The 17,852-nt window shown below is 40.3% G+C and overlaps 1 protein-coding gene across 1 annotated transcript; it reads left to right on the top strand.

Moving 5' to 3' along the window:
• The first annotated feature begins 1,197 nt into the window (after positions 1–1,197).
• Positions 1,198–9,900, top strand: ELOC (elongin C). Its single transcript, XM_024197649.3, has 3 exons — positions 1,198–1,517; positions 3,528–3,671; positions 9,664–9,900. The coding sequence occupies exons 1-3, from the start codon at positions 1,514–1,516 to the stop codon at positions 9,852–9,854; spliced, it is 339 nt and encodes a 112-aa protein (XP_024053417.1). The 5' UTR covers positions 1,198–1,513; the 3' UTR covers positions 9,855–9,900.
• The last annotated feature ends 7,952 nt before the right edge of the window (positions 9,901–17,852 follow it).

The raw sequence follows: 17,852 nt of genomic DNA, 5'->3' as shown, positions 1-17,852 counted from the left end.
ATAGCTTTCCTAAGGAGCAGAATGAATTGTTAAGAATTCTTGACAGTTTCATTACTGTCCACAATGTTCTGAATAGCATCTGTGAAACTGACCAGAATATTGTTAACTTCACTGCTCTTGGTGCTGTTTTCCTGAGTCTTTAGGAAGCCCACAAAATTCTATTAATATGCGTTCATTTTCATGTTTCAAGGGTTACCCCTAAATAAATGTAAGGGGTTGGTAAGTAGGTGAGTGGAATTTCTTTCAAGCCGTCCTAGAGTTGTCTTTTTCCAGAACAGGGGTGGGCTGGATCCGGCCCGTGGGCTGGATCCGGCCTGTCAGGGCTTTGGATCTGGCCCGCGGGCTTGCCACCCCTGTGGCGCCGCAGGCCCCGCGCCACTGCTGGAAGCGGCCGGCACCACGTCTCTGCAGCCCCTGGGGCAGAGGGGACAGTGGGTTCTGTGCGCTGCCCTTGCCTCCAGGCACCGCCCCCAGCAGCTCCCATTGGCCGGGAACAGGGAGCCATGGCTAATGGGAGCTTCAGGGAAGGTACCCGCAGGGGAGGACAGTGCGTGGAACCCTCTGCCCTTCTTCCCCCCAGGGGCCGCGGGGATGTGGTGCCAGCTACTTCCGGGAGTGGCGCGGGGCCAGGACAGGCAGGGAGCCTGTCTTAGCCCTGCTGCACGCCGCTGCCATCCCAGAGCCGCTCCAGGTAAGCGGTGCCAGGCCAGAGCCCATACCCCAGCCCCCTGCCCTGAGCCCCTTGCCGTGCTCTGCAGCCCAGCCCCCTGCCACATGCCTTCTGCACCCCTGTCCAGAGCCCCTTCCTGCACACCACACCCCAACCCTCTCCCCAGCCCTACATTCATGGCCCTATATGCAATTTCCCCACCCAGATGTGGTCCTCAGGCCAAAAAGTTTGTCCACCACTGTTCCAGAGCATAACTGCAGTGTGATATAAAGAAACTTGAATTGCTGTTGTCCATACTGGAATTATTTTGCAGATAAAGGCTTCAGTTTCTACACTTGTTAGTACTGGTGAAAGGTTCAAGGCTAACTGCACTGTGACACACAGTGCTTATTTTTCTTCTGTTTTATCTTGTAGGAATTTTGCCATTATAGTAGCAAATTCTGTGTACACAGATTTCTCCCCTAAAGTTCTAGAAACTATAACTAGCTTTTCTAAGGCCCTTGACTGCTAAAGGTTTAAAACTTTATTTTTACAACATGTAAGGTAAAATCCGGAAATCTTTCACATACTCAGCTTTCACTTTGTAAAGCTTGTGAGAATCTAATGGATAGGGAACACATCCTGAAACTTGAATCTACTGAATACTTCAATCAGACTTGTATATCATCATTAAAGTTTTCTTTATGACTGGAACATCAGTCTTTATAGTAGGTCACTTAAACTCTGACTTATGAAATTACTACTAAAAAGTAATTTTGACACTTGTATCAATACTTTTTGTTTTCAGACCATCTTACTGTGAAAGCTGCTGTCGCAAAGCAATAAACATTTAATAAGGAGAGAATGGGTAAGTTAGTTTTTTAACAAACATCTTTTCACATTTTTAAAACATGAAACATCTTGGGCTTTTAGATAATGGAATTGAGTAGGAAAGGACTGTGAAGTTTGGAGGTTGCATTTTTAAGCTTTACATAACAATTAATTTTGCTTACTATCTCATCATAATTAACTTGATTTTACGTGCTTGGAGCTGCCCTATCTGTCTCCATTCAAATGACTGCATAATGAGAAAATAACTAGATTTAATGTGGGCTTGGGTGGATTCAGTTATTTTTATGGACACTGACAAACACCTTTCCAGCTGTATTTCTTTTTAGCAACTTGAGCTTTTGCACTAATGGTAACTGGTGGAAAATCCTCATCTAATAATTATACAGTAATTTTATTTTGATTAACCCTGATAGTCCTGAAAGTAAGCCACATTTTCCTAACTGACTGCAAGACATAATTGTTAACAAGAATCTGTACAAGTGCAGTATATATTTGGTACACTTAATCGCTAATGTTTCCTTAACAATAGAAATCATTGATTTGTTTTTGGATGGAGGAAGAAATGACATTTACTAATATTTACTGATTAAATTCCAGTCTTCAAAAGTACGTCTCTATTCTCTTACCACCTCTGGATTCTGCTGGAAGGAAGTAAATTTATCACCAAGCCTCCTTATAATCATACTTGGACTTTTTCTTATTGTACTGACCCCAGATATTGAGGGTTTCTAGCATCTTACTGGTTATGTAAAAATTAAAATAAGTAAGCAGATTAATACAACCCTGAAAATGAAATCTTATGTAGAATATACAGTTCATTAACTTCTCATTAAAGTTACTTTAATCCTATTTACTATAGTAACTTATGTAAATGTATATTATTTTTGTGGGAAAAAAACACATGCTACCTGAAAAGAGACCGTGACTACAACGTCTAATTTTAAATTGGATTAAAGTGGTATTTTGCCTTCTTTTTTTTTTTTTTTTTTTTATCATCACTTCAGGTTTTGAAACTTGTTTGAATCTTTTGGCAGTCTTACCCCTGGATCAGCCAGAGACACAAGTTGAAATCTAATTAATGGGTTGGGGGGGGAGGGGTAAGAGAGGGAGAGGAGTTTCAGCTATTATGTCTGCCACTAAGCTCTCTGCCTAATTTTGTAGTTTTACAGTGACATTTACTATTGTTTAAATAATTAATTTTTCCTGCTGCTGTGTGAAAGAGTCACATAAACAGAGGAAACTGTTCAAAGTGCTGTCCAAAGTAGAAAACAAATTGGAAATAAAGAGAACATTTTGTTTACTCTTTGTTGCAGTAAACTTACGTTACTTGCAGTAGTAAGTAAACTTTCCTCAAATTGACTTTTTAAAGTTGCTGGAGTTCCTTTTTAAATGAATGCGTTAATACCAGGCAAAGACTTTTATTCTGTGAATTGCCCTCTTAAAAACATGACAACAGACACTGCCTGTAGGAAGAGATGTTTCTTCTTCATTTGGCAAATTCTTAATTACTGTCTTCTAATGTATTAACATTAGAAATATGCCCTTTCCCTGGTAATACGACTTCATGAGGAATGTTTAACAGCCATTTTAGAGCAAGCAGCAAGTATAGTCTCAGATTTGAGTAGCAGGGTTTATTTTATTATATAAAGGAAAAAAATAACCCTGAATGGACTTATTTCTTTTTCTAGAAATGACTGAAATCATGTTTTGACTCAATGGTCAGGGACAAGGGAAGGAGGGGACAGATCAGTAACAGTATATTAAAACTAAATTAGCTCTCTAAGGCACAAAGCTTTAAGTTTTGCTGTCTGCTGAATTTTTCACTTTAAAAGAAACAACTTCCTTGTCTTATCCTCCACCCTCTCCTTTGCTACCTTGCATGTCTTTATTTCTTTGGTCTTTCAGAGGTAAGCGCACTGAGACTTCATGCTTGTAATAAAGGCATAAGCTGTACTAGCTTTCTTCATACTACGAAAGTACTAACCGGATATTCTGAAAGTATCAGTTAATCTGTTTTCTATTACAGATGGAGAAGAGAAAACATACGGTGGGTGTGAGGGCCCTGATGCTATGTATGTGAAGTTGATATCCTCTGATGGTCATGAGTTTATTGTAAAAAGAGAGCATGCGTTAACATCAGGAACAATAAAAGCTATGTTGAGTGGTCCAGGTAGGTGCAATGAGTTTAGTAGCATCTTGTAATTCAGTTATTTCACTTTCCTATTTTGTGGAGTGTTTGGATTTGTATAATCTGTTATATAAAAGTTGAATTTCTATTATGAATAGTGACTTGTCCCAGTCCAGATTGGTTTCTGTTCCTACTTAGACAATTCAGCTTTATCAAGTCTTGTATTATCAGTTATATATAATCAGGTGCTAACTGTATATGAAGTCTTTGGGTGCTACTGTAAGACAAGCAATTACAATTACTTCCACAGACACAAACAGTTGTGATTTCCCCCCTCCCATTCCCATTCCTTCAAATGGCATGTATGTGGGGGAGAGGATTAGTTAAGATTAGAAGGCTACATTTTAAAATCTTTCAGTTACTGATAGCCAAAACTAATTGGTACAATCCCCATCTTGAAATTCCCTTGGATATCACTGGGGTGGGTACAGTCTGAAACTTGGAGCGTGCCCCAGATGTGCTGATTCTGCTCCATCCCTACTCAACCACTGGGCACTGGAGAAGTCTGGGCTGTGCACTGTTGCCAACATTTATGATTCTTTTGTGAGTGATGGGCATGGCTGGAGCCTAATCTTGTGAGGATGCCCAAGCTCTAACCCTCTAACAGACGAATCTTTTGATTGGTCATCTGCTCCAGTTCCCCACCTCCTGGGGCTAAACAATCAGTCGAGCTGTTGCAGGCAGAACTCTCCCCCCTGCCTCCATCCCTCAGTAACTCAAAGCTATTCTCATGGGATTGGACATCGGAGCTAAAGAGCCCAGCAACTCGGCAGTTCTGCTCCCTCCTTCTCTCTCCTCTCGTATGAGTAATGGGGACAGGATAGCACCTCTGCTTTTCCCCCACCTCCCCTCTCCCTTCTTGCGGCACTCAGCCTGGGATGGGGTGTGGGGTGGTGAAGAGCCCTTGGAGCTGCCCCCCACAATCCTGGAAGGTGGAAAGGGGACAGCACTGCAGCCCCTAGCCCTGGGAAAGAAGGGTAAAGAACCCCAGGAGAAGAGCAGAGGTGAGGCTGGAGTAATGTGCTGATGGTGGGGATGGGCAGAACTAATGAGGGAGCTGGGGACAGGATTGACTTGGGAGAATGGGAGCAGAACTAATTGCTGGGCAGAGGGTGGGCAAATGACGAGATGAGAGCTCCTGTAGCAAGGGCAAAAAATCACCTTACCCAATAAACTTGGGACAGTGGGCAATATTAATTGTTGCACACTGGGGCTGGGCAGGGAGAGTTCAAAAATTAAAAAACAAAACCAAAAACCACAATCTCTTTTTGGCACAGAACAGAGGGTTTTTTGTTTTTTAATCTCATGATTTTTGGGGCTTACTCATGATTTCTTGATTTTTGTCAATATTGGTGTAGTTACACAGCCTTTATCTTAATTTGTTGTCACGGGCTATAGCAGGGGAGTTCAGGGCAGCCTTGCCTCCTGCTTCTCTCCCTTTCTTCAAGCTGGCCCTGCAGGAGGGTGCTGCCTGCTCATTCCTGGCTCTCCAGAACTCCTCTCTGGGCCCCTGCGGTATGGGTCTCCCCAGCCACCCCTGACAACCACCTGAGCTCCACGACATCCAGCTGGTGTGTCTCTCCCCTGACAACCGCCTGGCTCCACGACATCCAGCTGGTCCACTTCCAAACTATGCCCAGAAAACATCTGTATACACTTGTGCATCATGCCATTCACTTTCTTGCCTTTGTGTCCTGCCCCAACACCACATTGTGAGACCTGCTGCCACCTGAGAAGGGCAAGCCAATCTGTACTCCACTCTGGTTCCACAACCGACTAGATATATTCGTTGGCGGCTCCTTTTGGGGAGTTACGAGTATGAACGTGTACTTAGTGTGGTTCATGAACTCCCCTGATGCCTGTCCCTTTCGTGATGAGAGGGAGACCCTGGCGCACATCTATGCAGAGTGCATCATCTTGCAGCCCCTCTTACTGAGGGTTCTGGCTGCAACTTTCCCCACACCTCCTGATCTATGCACACCAGTCACTCCAGGAGGAGGAAGCTGGATGTAGGGGGCACTCTGTGACTGTAGGGTCTATTTCCGGTCCCTCATTCAATCACATCTCTGGGCAGAGTTCCTCTGGGGAGTGTCCACTGAGGAGCAGCAGATGCTGTCAGGGGTTCTATGTCTGGTGTTCCCTTCTGGTTCTCTGATTTTTTTTCAACCTTTGACCTCACTCCTGTAGCTTTTTTTTTTTCTCCCCTTCCTCCCCCCTTTGTTGTCCCATGCACTCACTTGTAGCCTGAGCTTAGTGGTTCCTCCCCTTAGCTGAGAGGGTGTTCCTTTAATTTTAGGTGGGCCTATACATGCCTGTCCCACATCTGCAAATAGTAGTACATGGCTGTGACTCTGTGGGTGGGGCTTGCCAATTAAAAATCAAAAACGGCTACAGCACCATGAAGGACAAAGAGTCCAGTAAGAGTTCAGGCACCTGAGCTGGGTGTTCTATAAAAATGGTATAATCAGGTTCCATGGTTGAGCACATTATGTATAAAAATCATCAAGGTAAAACTGTTTACATGTGAAAAGATTCTAGCTGCCAGATAGACAAATTATATCTGGAGATATAGCAAATGGTCTGTGAATATGAACCTATATTAAAACTAAACCAAACTGCATCCGAATCCTCTTAAATTTCAGGGACAAAAGGGCATTCAGACTTAAATTTGGGTATAGGAAGTGACCTCATGACTGATTCTGGGCCTCATCGAAAACTGCAAGGGGGTTTATATTGTCTAGTTACACCACTTTGGCTGTTCTCTAATTAGTGATTAGATTCACATTTTTGAATTCACCATTCTATCAAATCTTTAACAAAAACCCACCAAAATGCATCTAATAAGCCAAAGAGGTGCACTTAAAGTGGTTCCTGATGGAGAAATCCATGGGAGGAGCATCTGGCTCAAAAGTTGTTCTTGGATCTCCTTCAGAACCTCATTCAGCGAGTACTCCATCCATAAAAGATGTCACTCCAGGTTCTCAGGGAACAAAGAGCGCTCATTCAGTCTTTGAGTTCTTTGACATTGAATTTCAGATTGCCTTATCCTCCCTGTCCATGGGAAGAGACTGTTTAGGAAGCAGTATGGTAGAAAGGGATCTAGGGGTTATAGTGGACCACAAGCTAAATATGAGTCAACAGTGTGATGCTGTTGCAAAAAAAGCAAACCTGATTCTGGGATGTATTAACAGGTGTGTTGTGAGCAAGACACGAGAAGTCATTCTTCCGCTCTACTCTGCGCTGGTTAGGCCTCAACTGGAGTATTGTGTCCAGTTCTGGGCACCGCATTTCAAGAAAGATGTGGAGAAATTGGAGAGGGCCCAGAGAAGAGCAACTAGAATGATTAAAGGTCTTGAGAACATGACCTATGAAGGAAGGCTGAAAGAATTGGGTTTGTTTAGTTTGGAAAAGAGAAGACTGAGAGGGGACATGATAGCAGTTTTCAGGTATCTAAAAGGGTGTCATAAGGAGGAGGGAGAAAACTTGTTCATCTTAGCCTCTAAGGCTAGAACAAGAAGCAATGGGCTTAAACTGCAGCAAGGGAGGTTTAGGTTGGACATTAGGAAAAAGTTCCTAACTGTCAGAGTGGTTAAACGCTGGAATAAATTGCCTAGGGAGGTTGTGGAATCTCCATTTCTGGAGATATTTAAGAGTAGGTTCGATAAATGTCTATCAGGGATGATCTAGACAGTATTTGGTCCTGCCATGAGGGCAGGGGACTGGACTCGATGACCTCTCGAGGTCCCTTCCAGTCCTAGAATCTGTGAATCTATAAGTCTGGTTCTTGGAGCAGCTCTTGGTACTGTATTCAACAGTACCATCTCTGACGCTCACTATGTTACCAACTATGGAAAGATCTGTGGCATCAACCTTTGCTCCCAGTACCATCAACCTTACAGGGCTTTCTTTGCTAATCCAGCAGAGCTCAGATTTATCCCAGAACTAGTGTCACCACTTTTAGATATCTCTTCACTATCCATAGTTTCAAAACCTGCCTGAGTACTGATTTATGAAGAATTCTTTTCATCCACTGGGTCACACAGAAAATCTGTGAGCCCGCCTCATTTTCAGTGACCCCCCAAGGGGAACAGTACCTTCTATTGAGGAATTCTATTCATCCCATCCTTTTTCTTCCAGTCAGGAAAGCATTTCAATGGTGACTGAGGTCTGTTTATCAACCAAGTGTTCTCTCTTCTTTGAGAATTTGTACATATGGATCCCATTCTTGGTGATCAGTAAGGAGTCCACTTCTTTAGGAGGAGGGAATCTAGGAGCTTATATAAATAAGGATTGTAGTACTGCCCAACCAAACTAAGCATCAGATCTGGAGGCTGACACCACTGAATAGTAGTTGATGAATGTATGAATGGAGTTCCATGTGATTTCTCTGCAAATTTCAGCTATGGTAGATCTAGGATATTCCTCCAGTGGTCACCAAACTTTTTACCTCATGCCCCCCCCCTTTCCTCTCTCCGCATCCTCCCCCCGCCCCCAGAATCATTGCTGGAAGTGGGGCCGTGGCTCTGACGGGGGGGATGCGGACAGGGGTAAGGAGGCTGGGGGCCAAGGCTGGGGCCACGGCTGGGGGCTGGCAACTGGGGCACCCAGCGTGGAGCTCCAGGCAGGGGGCTGGGGCCAGAAACTGCTAGGTGGCGCTCCCTCCCTGTGCCCCTGAAATGTTCCTCAGTGCCCCCCTTGGAGGGCGTGCCCCACAGTTTGGGGACCTCTACCTTATAGTAACTGGCTCTTTGAGATGTTCTGTACATGTGGATCCTATGTGGACTCTCTTTGCAGCTCGAGTCTTACAGCCCAGAATCTTGACAAAGGAGAAGGGAATAGCATTGGAGATGCTCTGCCTTTTATGCCTTTGGGAGGAATGACATGGGAGCATACAAGGTGCATGTGCAACACCGACAGACGCTAGTGTTTTAAAAGATTCTGATCTCAAGTGCATGTGCACCTATGAGTGGGGTCCACGTGTACAGAACATCTCTAAGACACAGTTACAGCAAGTTAAATAACTGCTCCTCCATCCACATAAAAAAACCTCTTCAGATGTAATAGATTATGAAAAGTGAAAACATTTAATGGATCTTGGTTTCAATGATACTTGAATATTTATTTGATGTGGATGTTCCCTATTTAAGTTGCATGGCTTTACAAAGTATGTTAAAATCTGCTTTGCCTTCCTACTTCTTCCCATGAAATTTGGGCTGGATTGTAGTCCTGCTCAGATGTAATTGACTGGAAATTAGTAATCAAATCTGCTGACAATTCTCAAGCTGGAAATAGAAGCTGTTTCACTCTCAAAAGCTGTATTGGCTCTGCAGGGATAATAGGAGCCCTATTGTGGTAGGTGCTGTGCAAACACCCAAAGGGTAGATACGGTTCTTGCCTTAACGAGCATGCAATATAATTAAAGACAAGACACAACAAGCAAATGACAAACTGTACAAAGGAAGGAAGTGCAATGGTAACAGAAGTAGGGTCATGTGGTGCCCCTGTTGTACAACTGGATGTTTCCAAATCACCTGAAAGGTTTATTTAAACAAAATAAACATCTCTCCCTAGTAGCCAGGCCACATGGTCATCATTGATTGACCTTCTTTCTTGTAGGTGTTTACATTAGTGTGGGTCTTACAGGGCTGAATATGGTACTCTCAGAGAGCACTCCTAGCATAGACTGAGATCGGGATCAAACCTTTGTTCCATGTATTGCTTGTAGGCAGTCATTAACCCAAACAAACAGAATATTTTTAAACAAAAAGGTGATGGAAATTATGTCCCTGGCTCCAGTAACTGTGGCATGTCTTAACACACTATGCTGTACATCTTGTACACTGAAAATGTCTAATTCCTAACAAGGGACTACACTAACATGAAGTAGTCTAAATGAGTTTGCACACATGCAATACAATTGTGTTCATTATCAAGGGAATTTTGATTCTGATTCTTTCTTCCTTTTTTTAAACAGGTCAGTTTGCTGAAAATGAAACAAATGAGGTGAATTTTAGAGAGATTCCATCCCACGTCCTATCCAAAGTATGCATGTATTTCACCTACAAGGTTCGCTACACTAACAGCTCCACGGAGATTCCTGAATTCCCAATTGCACCTGAAATTGCACTGGAACTGCTGATGGCTGCAAACTTCTTAGATTGTTAAATAAAATAAATTATAATAAAAATGTAAAACTTTTTTCAGTATTTAATACCTGTAGTTCAGTTAGTAACTTTTTTCATATAGCATGCTGCGTGTGTGCGGTTGAGAACTGTGAAGTTCAGTGCAGAGGCAATTATCTTCAGATCTGTTGCATAGTAATCATTCAAGTTTATATTTGTTTTGCTGCTTACACAAATAAGGCCCTTTTCACAAACAGACAAATAAATAAATATGCCAATTAGTAGATGGCTATGCCTTATCCTTTAGGTGTGGCAGAACTTTCTTTTAATGCAATGATCATTTAAAATACTGGAGTTTAAGCCAATGCTACTTAAAAGCTAATATTAGCTAAATGTGTAGGTGTTTAGCATTTCTAACTTTCTCTTATTGTTGCAATTTCTAAACCTCTGAACTTTATCACCTTACAGGGTAATTGTCCCTTTAGTATAGTTATAACTTCAGTTATATCAGCACTTGCATTATAAATCCCCTTTTTCAAGGATTTGTAAACTGGCATAAACATTTATGTTGGGCTGAAAACAGTATCTAGGATAATTTTTTATGGTGGTTTTTTTTAATTAAAATTTAGCTATGTTTTTAGAAATGGACAAGTATACCTGATTTATTTTTCAGTCATAACTTAACTCACCCCTTTGAACAATTTAAAATGTTCAGGTCACTTGTCTAATAAAAATGCAGCTCTTCTGATAGTGGAATTAGAATTAAAGAGCCATGTTATTAACTAATGCTAACTAGTGTATGTATACTCCCCTCTTCTGTTCTATATAAAATGTAAGTTTATTCATAATGTACTGTCACTTGACCTAATATACAAGATTTATAATGGCTCTTTTCCACTGTGATCAGTTATGTAAACTCTGTATTTACTCTTAGATCAAAGCGTTTTAAACTTCCTAAATATGGCTACCAAAGAGGTAGTTCTTTTCCCTCTTTTTTTTCCTCCCCCCCCCCTCCCCTGCCTCCCCATTGTTTATACAAGAAAAGCTGAATATTGGTGGCCCTTTTGTTCTTCATTGAAGTAAAGGGGTATTAAACAGATGTTTGAGAATCTTTCATAGATTTCTTAAATATGTCCAATGTTTATATTAAGATTTTAAGGGGAAAGGATTGGCAAGCCAACGATATTAACTCATTTTTGAATGGAACATGTAATTGTCCTTTGTTCAATTCCTGCTGGTAATTGCCTGTCATACTCATTCTTCTCTCATGTCACAAAACAAGATTCCATAAAACAAACATGGTGAACAGTGTGACAATAAGTTGCTTTCTTTAAGAGGCAGGCTGGAGATTTTTACTACCAAAATAATTCTTAGAAGAGGATGATAAATCTAACTTCAGCAGTAAGATGCAATAGCTATTGTATTCTTGTGTCATTATTTTGTGCTTTGGGCGTTGATATGAGACATTAAGCTGAAGCTAAAATGGCTTTGAGCACCCAGGAAATGCAGTAGTGTTCGAGAATGCACTGCGCAGAATGTTCTTGCTGTTAAGAAAATTAACCTACAAATAAAAGGGGGAGAGGGGTGGGGAAGCTAGTGCAATTTACTTGATAGTGAGATGGGTATGATAATAGACAAATGGAAACCTGCAACACTTACTCCCTGAGTTCTAAATAAATTTCATAATGGAAAATTTTTAAAACTTAGTTTTTGTTGGTTTGTGACTGCTTATCTTTAAGCAGATTTTTATATGAGGAATCACATGTTCACATTTATGCTGTGAATAAATTGTAAAATTTATAAAATTGATATTTGGGTTACAGATGGGCAAACCAGTGTGGATAAAATAACCCACCCAAAACCTTTCAACAAAATCATTTATAGACTTTAGGATGTTCAGAACTTTCCTCTCCCATGTTTAAGTGCTGCTTGTTATAACAGAAGCAGCCAACTACTGCTAAACCTTGTAACATTTCTAATTTACCTGGAAGTGGAAAGTATTGAGAAAATTTAAGAGCCTATTCTTAAATTCAGCTCACTTTTTTCCCCCATATACTAACAAGAATCTAGACTGCTAGGTGCCAAAATGAACTTTTTAAGGTATGCTCATCTCTAACTTTGCCATAATTGAAAGCGTATGATAAATATTTACCCAAGTCTAGTCATCAGCTAGATATAGCTGGAGACTAAATCTTCTTTGGTTGTGTATATTTCCAGTTTGATTGTAGGACACATCAGAATTCTGTGTAAGTTACGATGGAATAATTTGTCTGTTCACAGTTGATCATCTTCCACATACAATGGCCTGCCACAAAAGGAGCTTTGCACTTGAACCATCAGAATTCCATTCAACCGGCTGAAATATATATATTAAAATTAAATCTCCAGGTTCAAGGGACACGTGCCACAAGGTTTAACTAGGCCACCATTTTGAGCTGCATGAATGTTTATGCAAATATAGCATCTTTCAAAGTTCAAAGTGTTTATTGCCAAATGGTCTCGGAATATGTGAAATATGAGCACTTCAGTTTTTCAGCTGGTGTTTGTATAGTACATCTCTTCTTACCTGGTCAATGGGTACTGCCTGCTCTTTTTCTTCATTGTTTGTAATATCCATTAAGCTTGGAAAAAATGGTTTCCTTCCCAGCACTGAATAGATCTTCTGCTTACATGGTAAATGTTCTCCACACCTTTCATCTAATGAAACAGAGGCAAACTTGCTTCTCATTTTCACTTTTATGTCCCAACATAAGGATTTTGTGTTTTTGTGTATCTGGTGTCAACAGCTCTTAGAACAGTTCAACTGCTACTGCAGAGTCAGCAAAAGCACAATGTCCTTGTATGGGTCCTACAAAAATAGTGGTTTCTTCTAGTCGGAAGGTAGTGGAAGGGTGTAATTTAATCTTGACAATTGAACGGGAAAAATATGCTAATAACTTTTTATCTTAAGGTGAATCAGGTTTGGGTTTAAATTACTTGACTATGTTCTTTTAAGACAGAAGGACCAAAGCTTTGCAGTTAGCAAACAGTAAAATGTCATTTAGTTGGGTTTTTTTCCCCCAGGGAAAAAGTAGTTCAGCTTTGAAGAATGCTTTTGTGACAAACATATCAACTCTGTTAGAATTGGATTTATTTTTAAAAGCAGCTTACATGATGGCAATGTTATAAGAAAATAGTAATGGTGTGAATTCGATACATTGCACATGGTTTAAAGGTATACATCCAAGAAGATTAAAAAGTAGTAGCTTTTCTGACAACTCACTCTTGAGAGAAGCTTGTGTGAGTAACCTAACTAGAACAGCCACAAGGAAAATACAATACAAGGGTTACTTTTTATCTAATCAATAAACGCCTTTTAAACCATACTAATTTAACCAATCTAATTGTGTGCCATGAACCTAAAGTTTTTGAGACCGTCGCATCCAGAAATGTAAATTGGGAAGTTTGACACAGTTGCATTAGTTCAACATCATATTATGTTTTTGGTAATTACACTAAATGATAGAGTTTACCAAGTTGAAATGAACGATTGGGATATCCTGTTAAGTAACTAATAAAAACCAGAATTAAGCATCTACAGTTCCATATTGGCTCCAAAAATCAATTCCCAGAATAGTATTGAATTAGAATAACTACTTCTGTAGTGAGATTTTGATTTATTTGCCAGTTAGGCATTAATTTACCAGTTGGGCCTTTTCCTTCTCCACTAGAAATATCACCAACTTCTCATATTTATTTAACAGTTGAACACTGTAACTATCTTCTCTTGAAAATCACCATGATGTGTAACCATAGGTAATATGTAACTCTAATCTTAGTTTGCCATAAACTCTTCTGTCACTCCTAACCAAATGTTAAAACATGAGTGAATTCTTTAGCTTAAAAACTCATTAAGTTCACTATCTCTTGTCTGAGCTCTGAAAAGCTCTGTTTGGTGTGATATCACAAAACATGTTTTATCTGAAAAATGCCTAAGATCTATCTGCTTTTAGCATGCATGCTTTCTTTCAGCTATCTTCTCAATGCATGTAAACACTATTTCCGTAGAAGCAGTGTTTTGCTGAACTAACAGATTTTCCAGTCCATTGCACTCCATTATTTGAGTCAGAATTATTTCTGGAGAGCTATGTGCAACTTGTAGATTACAGGTGAATATCTCACTAACATCTAAGTCACTTTCAAGTTTTTCATAATCTAAGTAAGTACCCTCTGAGGTATTTAATTTAGAATAAAATTATGATTTAGGTAAAAGAACGTATGTGTCTAAAAGTTACTTATCAAGTGAAGCTGGTGTGTAGATAAGATGCACTGTAGATCTGATGATTCTCAATAGATGTAGAAACCTCAGTTCACAGCAGTATTATTACTGTAGTCATGTTCTAGTATTTCTTTGATCCTTCCTAAGGAAATCAACAGAAAGTTAGCAAGATGTTTATCTGTGATCAATCTTAGCTCTTACTAGTAATTCAGCAGCAGACTATGTGGCCTAGTCTGCAGTAGAAAAATTGCATCAGTTTAACTAGAGCTATTTTAAATAGATGAAGCTAAACTGGTTCTGGCCCCTAATGTACATGCACTTACACCAGTTTAACCTTTGCTTAAATCAGTTTAGATTAATTAACCTAACCTGATTTAAGCAAAGGTTAAATTGGTGTAAGTACATGTACATTAAGTGTTTGCCCCAGTTGAATTAAAAAATAGAAATTTCAAACGTGCAGCTCTTCTACTATAAAAAAAAATGTTTTGTCTTGTTTCTTGTCCAGATGATGGTTTGGCTTGTGAGAAGCTATTTGTTGAAAGCATCAGGATTGATTTATTCATGTGGGCTATCTGACTGCTTCACTTTTTGAAAAGCTGATGTGTTTAATCCAGAACCCAAATCTTACTTCATATAAATTGGAGTCCATTTAAAATACTAGTTTGCTATATGCATTTCCTTTTCATAGTCAATGAGAGACGAAGGCATCTGTTTTCTGGTTTCATATTTGTAACTGCACATTTATTGTGAGATTGCTCTCAAAACCTAAACTCCATTTATCTCTACATTCAAATGTCATGGGGCATCTTGCTTCTGCTTTTGGAATTTCAGCATTTTATGCTGCCAATAAACACTTGCTCAGAACATCCCTTTCTAGGGTCTCTTGTTTTGCCATACGCTGTTCTGTTGTCTCTGCCAATATTTAATTGGGGTACTTCTGTTTAGGGTGGTGTAACCTTGTTGGCTAATACTACACAATTCTGTGTTCCTTCTGATAATATTTAGCATCTCCTCTTTGCAAAGTTCTTTTTGATCTTTTCTGGTATTTATGTGAGGTCTCTACCATCTTTTGAAGTTTCATAAACTTTTAGTCCATTATACTGCTGTATAATGAACTTGTCATCTTTTCTCCTTCAGTCTTACCTTAATTATGTACTAGCTTTATAAGCTGTTTTTATATATCTTTAATCTCTCTGTTTCTCATTTTCTATAAGTTACAAGGTTGGAATCACTTACAATTAAGCAGTTAGCAAGCCATTTAAATAAACTTTGGATTTATGTTGAAGGCTTTTAGTTCATAAACTTTCTAAATAAAAGTAAAAAATGTATGTAAGTATTGGCTGTACTTTCTATAGAGCATCGTAAAGCTATTTATTAACAATGAGTAACTTCTGAGCCCTTGTGTTCAACGTAGGCCATAATTAACATAGTTGACTATGCTGGTTCTGAAAAAGGTTTTCTTCAACTGACTGTGTCAAATATGAAAACTGATTTTGGAAGAACTACATACACTACAGAATTGCTTTTTAAACATAGTGATCTGTTCCCCCTCCTCCTCCCTCCCCTCCCCCCATAAGTCACTAGGGAGAAGATTTTCAAAGGCAAAAAGGAGTTAGGTACCCAACTCACATTCATTTTCAGTGGGATGTATCTATCATAGAAGTGTAGGACTGGAAGGGACATCTATGTCATCTAGTCTAGTCCCCTGCACTCAAGGCAGGACTAAGTAATAACTAGACTGTCCCTAGCAGGTGTTTGTCTAAACTGTTCTTAAAAATCTCCAATAATGGAGATTTCACAACCTCCCTAGGCAATTTGTTTGAGTGCTTAACTACCCTGACAGGAAGTTTTTCCTAATGTCCAGCCTAAACCTCCCTGTGGTAGGGTGCTGCAGAGGAATCCCTAATCTGCTCCTGATACTCCAGCCCCAATCAGAGGAAATGGGTTGGGGCTGAGCAACTAGTTAGGACTGGCCTGGAAACTGGCCACATCTGCCAGCCTCCTTAAGAAAGGGCTAAAAGCTTGGGAGGGAGTGAGCCCAAGGGGGGCGGAGACCAGGAAGGGGTAGTAGGCTCAGAAGGAGCCAGGCACGCCTGCTACCCTGTTGCCATTGAGGCCTGTGCTAAGCCAAACCTGTAAATAAGCTGTAAATAGTTGGAGCTTGGTGGTGGGGACCGGACACGGGAATAAAGAGCACAGGTGTTGCACCAGCTTGGAATGGTCCTGACTCACTGGGGAGCGGGGCCAGGAGGCTGAACCCAGTGGGGTGCAGTGAGCACCCCGTTACACTCCCTTGCAGCAATTTAAGACTGTTGCTTCTTGTCCTATCCTCAGACGTTAGAGAACAATTTTTTCTCCCTCCTCCTTGTAACAAACTTTTATGTACTTGTCCCCGCTCAGTCTTCTCCAGGCTGAACAAACTCAATTTTTTCAAACTTTCCTCATAGGTCATGTTTTTTAGACCTTGAATCATTTTGTTGCTCTCCTCTGGACTTTCACCAATTTGTCCATATATTTCCTGAAATGTGGCGCCCAGAATGGGACACAGTACTCTATTAAGACCTTATCAGTGTGGTGTAGTGTGGAAGAATTACTTCTTCTCATGTCTTGCTTACAATGCTCCTACTCATACACCCCAGTATTTGCTTTTTTTGCAACAGCATTACACTGTTGACTCATATTTAGCTTTCTCTCCACTATAACCCCCAGATTCCTTTCCACAGTACTCCTTCCTCGGCAGTTCTTTCCCATTTTGTATGCATGCAATTGATTGTTCCTTCCCAAATGGAGTACTTTGGATTTGTCCTTATTCAATTTCATCCTGTTTACTTCAGCCTATTTCTCCAGTTTATCCAGATCATTTTGAATTTTAATCCTATCCTCTAAAGCACTAGCCACCCCGCCCAGCTCGGTATCCTCCACAAACTTTATAAGTGGTCTCTATGCCATTATTTATATCATTTATGAAGATATTGAACAGAACCGGACCCAGGACCACTCCCTACAGGACCCCATTTGATATGCTCTTCCAGCTTGACTGTGAAGCACTGGGAATGGTTTTCCAACCATTTATGCACCCACCTTATAATAGCTCTATCTAGGCTGTATTTCCCTAGTTTGTTTATGAGATGGTCATGTAAGAAGGTATCAAAAGCCTTACTAAAATCAAGATATGCCACCCCTCCCCCCCCCCCATCCACAAAGCTGCTTACCCTGTCAAAGAAAGCAATTAGGTTGGTTTGACGTGATTTGTTCTTATCACCTTATCTTCTAGTTGTTTGCAAATTTATTGCTTAATTTATTTGCTCCATTATTTTTCTGGGTACTGAAGTTAAGCTGACTGGTCTATAATTACCTGGGTTGTCCTTATTCCCCTTTTTATATATTGGCACTTTATTTGTCCTCTTCCAGTCCTATGGAATCTCTCCCGTCTTCCATGAGTTTTTGAAGATAATTGCTAATGTCTTATCTCCTCACATCCCAGAACACTGAAGGAGATGACTATTTCATTTATTCCATCATTCACTAACTAGCTATGGTATTTATATAGCTCCTAAAATATCTGAGCTTCTCACAATCCTTAATTGCATTTATCCTTACAACACCCCTGTGAGGTAAGGAAGTACTATTATCCTGGCTGCCTAATTCCGTTCTCTTTTAAAATCCCAGCCTAGAAGCATGGCATAAATTGCACAAGGGATTACCTACCTATCTTTGTAAAGCTTGAGGTTACAGTAACACTAGGTCAATGATTTCAACAGGCAGTAAAACAATATGCCTTTT

The sequence above is a fragment of the Terrapene carolina genome, unplaced genomic scaffold, assembly GCF_002925995.2.
Source record: "Terrapene carolina triunguis isolate 2854851 unplaced genomic scaffold, T_m_triunguis-2.0 Scaffold58, whole genome shotgun sequence".
Classification (NCBI taxonomy): domain Eukaryota; kingdom Metazoa; phylum Chordata; order Testudines; family Emydidae; genus Terrapene; species Terrapene triunguis.
The sequence above is the reverse complement of the archived record's forward strand: the minus strand, read 5'-3'. Positions and strand labels throughout refer to the sequence as shown.